Below are 10,582 nucleotides of genomic sequence, written 5' to 3'. Positions count from 1 at the left end.
GCAGCGGAGGGCACCATGCCCAAACCTCCAGCATTTATTACAGAGCCGAGGGGAGGGAATGTACTCCTGGACAGAGCACCTGGCACCAGCAAGAATGAGAGAGGACAGAAGGGTCCTACCATCAAAGGTAATCTTCACAACCCGGAGGGGTTGACGGCGACTACCACGAGGGGGACGAGTTAACGAGTCCACCTGGAGGACAGAATGGCCCTGGGCATCGAGGATATGACGAATATCTTCGTGGCAGTCTTGGAGATTCCAAACATGGGGTAGGAGGAGAATAGTGCCAACACTGGTATTCAACCGAGCGTTCTTGGAGACTCGGACAGGGGTCTCGCCGAGGCAGGACAAGGGGGCCAAGCGGGAGGCCGCATCCTGAGAAGGAGCAACAACGACAGGTGTACCGAGACGGGTGGGGTGGAAAGTAACAGAGGCATCTACGGAATCAACAAGGTGCCTATGAAGGGAGAAATCGTCAGGAGGCGCAGAATCAAGAGGGAGGAGATCAAAGTATTTGGCCCACGAAGCGGGACCAAACAAGGCTTGATACGCAGCAGTACTGGAAGGAATCGAGCGAGTGCGGCTGTATCGAGGACGGCGTTGAGAACCCCCAGAGAGAGAGAGAGAGGGGTTAAAAGGCACAGTAGTCTCAACTGAAGACTGAGCCGTGCCAGGGGACGGGGAGGTCACCACTGGGGGCTCGACCCAACCACAGAGGAGGGAGGGGAGCCAAGGGGAGAAGTCAGAAAGGTCAAAGGAGGAGCAAGGTCGGGGCCCAATGCAGCTGGGGCTACAGAGCCCGGTCTTCTAACACGGTCCGACTCGGGGGCTTGGTCGCCCACCCCACGAGTCTGAGAAGGTAAAAGAGAAACATTATTGGACATAGGTACGAAAAGAAAAACATTCATTCACGAATGTGCCCCCACACCCACCATGGAGCCACAATTAGAGGCAGGACACCCAACAAGAAGCTATCGTCGATCTTGCCGGGGCCCCCCAGGGGTGCGTCGTGAGTATACTGCCCACGAACGCCACCTTCAAAACCGTCAGTCCGTCGAGATCGGGTTCAGTGACGAAAGGAGGATTGACAATAAAAGGTTCCCGTCGCTCTCGACGTCGAGTACTACAGTTCTATGGGTGCAAGAGTATGCCTCCCCAAGCACCCGGGCGTCAAAATAGAAGAAGTCCAAAAGAATAACCAAATCAAGCAAAAGGTCGACAGGAAACGACAAGCAGATAGGAGAAGAGGGGGGAGAAAAACGAAACATAAGGAAAAGGAAAAGCGATCCGGCACAATTGGAGAAGACAGCAGCAGGAGCATAAGGCCACAAAAGGGCAGACGACTGTCCCATGGAGCATCACACTCTGGCAGCTGACCACCAAGCCCCCTCACGGCGCCAACGGGCTGGATGGGGAGGGGGTGGTGGAGGCAGACTCCACACACAGCTTCAAGTGGTGGAGGCAGACTCCACACACAGCTTCAAGTGCAGGAAGGAGACTCCACACACAGCTTCAAGTGGTGGAGGCAGACTCCATACACAGCTTCAAGTGGTGGAGGCAGACTCCACACACAGCTTCAAGTGCAGGAAGCAGACTCCACACACAGCTTCAAGTGCAGGAAGCAGACTCCACACACAGCTTCAAGTGCAGGAAGCAGACTCCACACACAGCTTCAAGTGCAGGAAGTAGACTCCACACACAGCTTCAAGTGTAGGAACCAGACTTCACACACAGCTTCAAGCAAAAGACGCACCCTCCATTCACACCTTTAACTATAGACGCTATGAGCCCAATAGGCTCGACACACTGTTGAGAAGCCAGACGTATAACAACCGTAGCTAAATCACCCCAAATTCAACCAGATGAGCCCACAGGAGAGGCAAGATGCTGGACCCACAGGAGAGGCAGGATGCTGGACCCACAGGAGAGGCAAGATGCTGGACCCACAGGAGAGGCAGGATGCTGGACCCACAGGAGAGGCAAGATGCTGGACCCACAGGAGAGGCAGGATGCTGGACCCACAGGAGAGGCAGGATGCTGGACCCACAGGAGAGGCAAGATGCTGGACCCACAGGAGAGGCAGGATGCTGGACCCACAGGAGAGGCAAGATGCTGGACCCACAGGAGAGGCAGGATGCTGGACCCACAGGAGAGGCAGGATGCTGGACCCACAGGAGAGGCAGGATGCTGGACCCACAGGAGAGGCAGGATGCTGGACCCACAGGAGAGGCAAGATGCTGGACCCACAGGAGAGGCAGGATGCTGGACCCACAGGAGAGGCAGGATGCTGGACCCACAGGAGAGGCAGGATGCTGGACCCACAGGAGAGGCAGGATGCTGGACCCACAGGAGAGGCAGGATGCTGGACCCACAGGAGAGGCAGGATGCTGGACCCACAGGAGAGGCAGGATGCTGGACCCACAGGAGAGGCAGGATGCTGGACCCACAGGAGAGGCAGGATGCTGGATGAAACTAAGTAAAACCCACATCCAGATGTCTCCTACTTATAAAATTGGAGGAGAAGAGCAGGATTCCAGGCTGTTTAGCAGACCAGCAGCAGGCTATAGGAGCAGGCCAGCAGCAGACTCTAGGAGCAGGCCAGCAGCAGACTCTAGGAGCAGGCCAGCAGCAGACTCTAGGAGCAGGCCAGCAGCAGACTCTAGGAGCAGGCCAGCAGCAGGCTCTAGGAGCAGGCCAGCAGCAGGCTCTAGGAGCAGGCCAGCAGCAGACTCTAGGAGCAGGCCAGCAGCAGGCTCTAGGAGCAGGCCAGCAGCAGGCTCTAGGGACAGGCCAGCAGCAGGCTCTAGGAGCAGGCCAGCAGCAGGCTCTAGGGACAGGCCAGCAGCAGGCTCTAGGAGCAGGCCAGCAGCAGGCTCTAGGGACAGGCCAGCAGCAGGCTCTAGGAGCAGGCCAGCAGCAGGCTCTAGGGACAGGCCAGCAGCAGGCTCTAGGAGCAGGCCAGCAGCAGGCTCTAGGGACAGGAGGCAGAGCACAGAGGAGCCACAAATCAGCGAACCAGAATCAGACAAAGACCAAGATTAACTGGTGAAGGTTCCTCGATGTTCTTAGACCAGAGGCAGAGTGAAGGTTCCTCGATGTTCTCAGACCAGAGGCAGAGTGAAGGTTCCTTGATGTTCTTAGACCTGAGGCAGAGTGAAGGTTCCTTGATGTTCTTAGACCAGAGGCAGAGTGAAGGTTCCTTGATGTTCTTAGACCTGAGGCAGAGTGAAGGTTCCTTGATGTTCTTAGACCTGAGGCAGAGTGAAGGTTCCTTGATGTTCTTAGACCAGAGGCAGAGTGAAGGTTCCTTGATGTTCTCAGACCAGAGGCAGAGTGAAGGTTCCTCGATGTTCTCAGACCAGAGCCAGAGTGAAGGTTCCTTGATGTTCTTAGACCAGAGGCAGAGTGAAGGTTCCTTGATGTTCTTAGACCAGAGGCAGAGTGAAGGTTCCTTGATGTTCTTAGACCTGAGGCAGAGTGAAGGTTCCTTGATGTTCTTAGACCAGAGGCAGAGTGAAGGTTCCTTGATGTTCTCAGACCAGAGGCAGAGTGAAGGTTCCTCGATGTTCTCAGACCAGAGGCAGAGTGAAGGTTCCTCGATGTTCTCAGACCAGAGCCAGAGTGAAGGTTCCTCGATGTTCTTAGACCAGAGGCAGAGTGAAGGTTCCTTGATGTTCTTAGACCAGAGGCAGAGTGAAGACTAAATCTGTACGTCACCAATCGGGAATAAAATATAAATGAACATCGCATTTAGTGAAAATTTAGACACCTTAACTTTGTGAACAATTTAGTGAAAACTATTTTTTTCTGTTTTAGTGAACATACACTTGATGGTAGTGGAGATAAGGAGGGCAGTGGTTAGACCAGGTGCCAGTTCAACCACTGACAAAGGTGACCAGTGGTATAGTGTCCTAGTGACACAGGTGACCAGTGGTATAGTGTCCCACTGACACAGGTGACCAGTGGTATAGTGTCCCACTGACACAGGTGACCAGTGGTATAGTGTCCCACTGACACAGGTGACCAGTGGTATAGTGTCCCACTGACACAGGTGACCAGTGGTATAGTGTCCCACTGACACAGGTGGCCAGTGGTATAGTGTCCCACTGCCACAGGTGACCAGTGGTATAGTGTCCCACTGCCACAGGTGACCAGTGGTATAGTGTCCCACTGACACAGGTGACCAGTGGTATAGTGTCCCACTGACACAGGTGGCCAGTGGTATAGTGTCCCACTGACACAGGTGGCCAGTGGTATAGTGTCCCACTGACACAGGTGACCAGTGGTATAGTGTCCCACTGACACAGGTGACCAGTGGTATAGTGTCCCACTGACACAGGTGGCCAGTGGTATAGTGTCCCACTGACACAGGTGACCAGTGGTATAGTGTCCCACTGACACAGGTGACCAGTGGTATAGTGTCCCACTGACACAGGTGGCCAGTGGTATAGTGTCCCACTGACACAGGTGGCCAGTGGTATAGTGTCCCACTGCCACAGGTGGCCAGTGGTATAGTGTTCCACTGCCACAGGTGACCAGTGGTATAGTGTCCCACTGCTACAGGTGACCAGTGGTATAGTGTCCCACTGACACAGGTGACCAGTGGTATAGTGTCCCACTGACACAGGTGGCCAGTGGTATAGTGTCCCACTGACACAGGTGGCCAGTGGTATAGTGTCCCACTGACACAGGTGACCAGTGGTATAGTGTCCCACTGACACAGGTGGCCAGTGGTATAGTGTCCCACTGACACAGGTGACCAGTGGTATAGTGTCCCACTGACACAGGTGACCAGTGGTATAGTGTCCCATTGACACAGGTGACCAGTGGTATAGTGTCCCACTGACACAGGTGACCAGTGGTATAGTGTCCCACTAACACAGGAACTACAAGGAAACTTGTAGACGAGGAGTCACAATAACGTGGCTGAAGTATGTTGACCAGACCACACACACTAGAAGGTGAAGGGACGACGACGTTTCGGTCCGTAATCGACTTGAGAATGGTCCAGGACGGAGCGAAACGTCGTCGTCCCTTCACCTTCTAGTGTGTGGTCCGGTCAACAATGAAACTTTGTAAAGTGGGACATTCTTGACTGTCCTGGAACATGCTGATGATGTTCCTGTATTCATCAGGAGCAAAATGTTAACGCCAGATTCCACTCTCTGACTTTCACTTATAAAAAAGTACTTTATAAAATAATCTTAAACTTAAGTCTGACTTAAGACTTAAGGACTTAAGGAATGAACTAAAGGAGCACATTGTGGAAGCAAACACTATACATGGCTTTAACACTAGGTATGATAGAGAAGTGGGACAAGAGTCATTGCTTTAAACACCCGAAGGCTAGAAAGGCGGGACCCAAGAGCCAACGCTCGATCCTGCAGGTACAAGTGGGTGAGTATACATACACACACGCATACCTTGTCATTTGGTGTGTGAGTGTGTGTGTGTGTGTGTGTGTGTGTGTGTGTGTGTGTGTGTGTGTGTGAGTGTGAGTGTGAGTGTGAGTGTGAGTGTGAGTGTGTGAGTGTGAGTGTGTGTGTGTGTGTGTGTGTGTGTGTGTGTGTGTGTGTGTGTGTGTGCGCGTGCGCGCGCGTGTGTGTGAGAGAATATATATAGAATAACGTCAGCTACATACTCTACTCTGGCAAAAGTCAGAACATCCTTCAGAATCTTGAATAAGGAGGCTGTTAGATCACTGTATACCGCCTATGTGAGGCGAGTCTTGGAGTATGCCGCCCCATCCTGGACCCCCCCCTCTATAAAGCACACAAGGAAGCTCAAAAAGGTGCAGAAGTTCGCCACGAGACTCGTCCCAGAGCTGCGAGGGATGAGGTACGAAGACTGACTGAAGGAACTAAACCTGACGACGTTAGAAAGGAGGAGGCAGAGAGGGAGGACATGACATAGACGTACACAATACTTACAAGGATTTACAAGGTGGAAACAGAAGAAATGTTTACCATGAATATGAATACAACAAGGGGACATGGATGCTTGAGACTCAGATGTGTCATAAGTGATGAATGTGTGTGACACATACACATGTATACATAGACATGTGTCTACCCGTATCCTCATCCTCTCCAGCATACAAAGGTGTATTACCTTGGAAGTAAACTCCAGTTCTCCTGTGTCATCCATTGCAACAATGGCTGTACACTCTACCTCCCCTCCTCTCGTCGGTTCGAGTATTTCTATATCTTGCAGTGTATTCACGACAAGTGTAACCTGCCGTTGTCTACCTCAGAAGGAATTGCAGAGGTGTGTGATCAATGACCCTCGTTGTAGTTGGCACTTCCTCTCTTGTAACTGTAGTTAGTGGTCATTCGAGACTTCGGGAATGAGTAGTTGATAACTGAGGTACGCATTCCACAACCAGCATGCCGCCCCTCGGTAGTTTGGCTCCAGTTGAGAGACATTCAGATTGTGCTTTACTAAGGACAACTCTTAGAACTGGGGCCAAGTTCACGAAGCAGTTACACAAGCATTTACGAACCTGTACATCTATTCTCAACCTTTGGCGGCTTTGTTTACAAAGATTAAACAGTTAATGAGCTCCGAAGCACCACCGAAGGAGGCTGTTTATAACAATAACAACAGTTGATTGACAAGTTTTCATGCTTGCAAACTGTTTAATAAATGTAACCAAAGCCGTCATAGATTGAGGAAACATGTATACGTTCGTACTTGCGTAACTGCTTCGTGAATCTAGCCCCAGGTTCTTCAAGATAGTTCACAATTATCTGTAATCTTGAGCCTGAGATATCCAGTGCTTGAAGTAGACCAAGATGTCACAACCGGTCAAATCCATTAGCAATATCCAGTGCAATAACCCATTTGACCTTGCAGTGGAGAAGATAAATGAGATCAGAACAAATTACCATCCATAACACCATGTTTCAGACCATGGGAGAAGAACTCTCAGAACCCCATCAACCAGGTATCAACCAGGTACCACACGGTAGCTACTGATGGCCAGAAAATGCTGCCAATTATTTTAGACTATGGAATGAAGAATTTGGCCAATATGAACCAGTGACAAAGGTCTATGTTGTTCCTAATCTCTGAACGACTCCTCGCCCTTGTGGACGGGAACTTTATCTGCCTTTACCCTATAGGGAGGACGTCTTCCTTTGAGGCAAGTTGTGGGTAGGGTGGGTGAGGGAGGAGTCAACAGGTTAGAACAATGGCGTAGTTGTCTCAGACTGAACTTATCTGGCTCAACTATGACAAAAATTACCTGAGTAGAGTGATTTAAGTTTGTGGAGTACATTGTGGAGATTAATAGTCTCTCTCTGTCTCTCTCTGTCTCTTCTTGTCTCTCTCTCTCCTCTCTCTGTTTCTCTCTCTCCTCTCTCTGTCTCTCTCTCTCCTCTCTCTGTCTCTCTCTCTCCTCTCTCTGTCTCTCTCTCTCTCCTCTCTCTGTCTCTCTCTCTCTCTCTCCCTGTATATGTATATATTTTGGTGCTGTCAAAGTGATTTTTTGTTTTAACTTGATATTGTTCACAGAGTGTGAGCGTCTGAGCTTAGCTCACTTTTGGTCTGGGTGTCCTGGTCTCTCTCTCCCCCTCACTCCTTCCTATCCACCCTCACCCTCTATCCTCACCGCTACCCCTTCACCCTAACTCTCCACCCTCATCCCCCCCTCTCACACCTCCACCCTAACCCTTCATCCCCTCCATCTTCAGTCCTCCATCATCATTCACTTGTTTGTGTACATGTCCATCTACTCATAGCTGCGACCACCACCAGATGGCGTCCCTACGGCTGTCCTTGGAGGCACTATTTACCATTTTTTTTTTACAAAGATACTGTTGAACAGTCCTTGTTGACTTTAACCTTCAACCGGACGTCTACTGCAAACAGATAACATTCCTGCAAACACCTAATACTCAACACCTTTTGTTGAATGCCATACCTGGTGGATACCTGGTTGATGGGGTTCTGGGAGTTCTTCTACTCCCCAAGCCCGGCTCGAGGCCCGGCTTGATCAGGGGGCGTCGTGTGCTAAGGTTCACTTACGAGATTGAGAGTGAAGGTTAGCTTATCTTTCCTATATGTAATAGAAAGAATTGGTATCTTTCCCACTGCAGTTTACACGAAGGAAACCTACATAGGAATTTGAGGGTAGTTTCTTGATAGTTACCAGCGAAGTGTTGTCAGTGCCTAGGTCAACCTCGCCCTCATTCCGGTTGGAAGGAAGTTGACAATCTATCCTGAAATGATAGTACTTATAGTAAGAATATGGTGGAAAGTACCAATATGGTGTGATGGACCACCAGAAAGTACCAATATGGTGTGATGGACCACCATAAAGTACCAATATGGTGTTATGGACCGCCAAAAAGTACCAATATGTAGCAATGGACCGCCAGAAAGTACCAATATGGTGTGATGGACCACCAGAAAGTACCAATATGGTGTGATGGACCACCAGAAAGTACCAATATGGTGTGATGGACCACCAGAAAGTACCAATATGGTGTGATGGATCACCAGAAAGTAGCAATATGGTGTTATGGACCGCCAAAAAATACCAATATGTAGAAATGGACCGCCAGAAAGTACCAATATGATGTGATGGACCGCCAGAAAGTACCAATATGGTGTGATGGACTACCAGAAAGTACCAATATGGTGTGATGGTCCACCAGAAAGTACCAATATGGTGTTGGACCACCAGAAAGTACCAATATGGTGTGATGGACCATCAGAAAGTACCAATATGGTGTGATGGACCACCAGAAAGTACCAATATGGTGTTGGATCACCAGAAAGTACCAGTATGGTGTAGTGGACAAGAGGAAGAGCGACAGGGTGCAGGCAGGTAGTGAGGGGGCAAGAACGTAGGGGCGGACAGACTGGGGCGCCGGCAGGTAGAACGCAAGCATGTGGGCAAAGGGAAGGCAGGCAGAGGGGAGGGAGGCAGGAAGAGAGGCAGGCGGGAAGAGAGGCAGGCAGGCAGGAAGAGAGGCAGGCAGGAAGAGAGGCAGGCAGGGGGGGCAGGCAGGGGGGCAGGCAGGGGGCAGGCAGGGGGCAGGGGGCAGGCAGGCAGGCTGGATGGTACCGAGCCAGACGACGGAGGCGGGCGTGAGCATCTCCACTTTAAGCTGTCCCTCGCCCCCCTCTCCCTGACCCTCTCCCTCTCAACCCCTCCCTCAACTTTCCCCCACTGCCTACCCTTCTCATATCTCCCTCTCCCACTACCTTTCTCTCTCTCTCTCAACCTTCCCCAGTATCTACTCTACTCCTATCTCCCACTCTCTGGCCCTCCTAACTTCCTTACCCCTCTCTCACTCATTCCTTACCCATCACCTGTTCCTCCCCCTTGATCCTCCCTTACGACTGACCTCTTCCCATATCTCTGACTAAGCTCTCTCTCTCTCCCTCCCTCTCTCTCTCTCTCTCTCTCTCTCTCTCTCTCTCTCTCTCTCTCTCTCTCTCTCTCTCTCTCTCTCTCTCTCTCTCTCTCTCTCTTACACTTCCCTATCTTCGTGACACTTCACTACTATCTGGTCTCTCTGGCCCTTACCCACTACCTACCCATCTCCACACTGCTCTCCCGTTACCTAACTCACTGTGCACTAACTCACCATTCGCTATTTACACACAGAAATCACAATAACGTGATGCATCAAATGAACAAATCCACAATGGCCGTGACGAGGATTCGAACCTACGTCCGAGAACATCCCAGACGCTGCCTTAATCGACTGAGCTACGACATGGTAAAAGAATTGCAACCAGAAGTTCTTCTGCCCTTACTTGGACCCTGCAGCCTCTCCGAGACACAAACCAGGATTTTACGCAATTTCCCCCATGCACTCGAACTCTGTCAGTTGGCCGTTCTACATCTTTGCTCTAACTTCATTACACACGGAAATCACAATAGCGTGATGCATCAAATGAGCAAAACAGAAATTGCGTAAAATCCTGGTGTGTGTCTCGGAGAGGCTGCAGGGTCCAAGTAAGGGCAATAGAACTTCTGGTTGCAATTCTTTTACCATGTCGTAGTGCAGTCGATGAAGGCAGCGTCTGGGATGCTCTCAGACGTAGGTTCGAAACCTCGTCACGGTCCTCGTGGACTTGTTCATTCCCTATTTCTTGATTGATTGATTGATGACGATTAAGCCACCCAAGAGGTGGCACGGGCATGAATAGCCCGTAAGTGGTGGCCCTTTCGAGCCATTACCAGTATCAAAAGATGATACTGGAGATCTGTGGAGGCGCAACTGCACCCTGCGTGACGGGAGATGTCTCCCGGACCAAGTGGTGACCAAATGGTCCCTATTTCTTTCTTCTCTAACCATTTTCAATGATCAGCACCTCACTCGTTGCCTTTTGTTCAGTCTCCCTCACGCTCCTGTATGCTTAGTTACCCATCCCCACTATTTACCCCAAACTGACTTTATTCTTCATTTGACTTTCCTAACTCATTGCTCTCATCTGTGATCCTTCCCCAATCACTACTTGTTTGTTCCAAACACGGATCTCCACTGCTGCCACCACTCACCAAACAAGGACCCCACCTGGTACCTGGTTACCTGGTTGATGGGGTTCTGGGAGTTCTTCTACT

The 10,582-nt window shown here is 50.7% G+C and overlaps 1 protein-coding gene across 1 annotated transcript; it reads left to right on the top strand.

Moving 5' to 3' along the window:
* Nucleotides 1–204: 204 nt before the first annotated feature.
* LOC123763315 (circumsporozoite protein-like) lies at nt 205–3,049 on the top strand. The gene is made up of 2 exons (XM_069303234.1): nt 205–269; nt 2,494–3,049. The coding sequence occupies exons 1-2, from the start codon at nt 205–207 to the stop codon at nt 3,047–3,049; spliced, it is 621 nt and encodes a 206-aa protein (XP_069159335.1).
* The last annotated feature ends 7,533 nt before the right edge of the window (nt 3,050–10,582 follow it).

This window comes from Procambarus clarkii, chromosome 49, assembly GCF_040958095.1.
Source record: "Procambarus clarkii isolate CNS0578487 chromosome 49, FALCON_Pclarkii_2.0, whole genome shotgun sequence".
Classification (NCBI taxonomy): domain Eukaryota; kingdom Metazoa; phylum Arthropoda; class Malacostraca; order Decapoda; family Cambaridae; genus Procambarus; species Procambarus clarkii.
The sequence above is the reverse complement of the archived record's forward strand: the minus strand, read 5'-3'. Positions and strand labels throughout refer to the sequence as shown.

Excerpts from the sequence above, each read along its gene's own strand:
- LOC123763315 (XM_069303234.1), top strand. The coding sequence starts at position 205 with ATGGCCCTGGGCATCGAGGATATGACGAATATCTTCGTGGCAGTCTTG. Across the intron at positions 270-2,493 it reads TTGGAGATTCCAAACATGGG|ATGTCTCCTACTTATAAAAT; the intron begins GTAGGAGGAGAA and ends ACCCACATCCAG.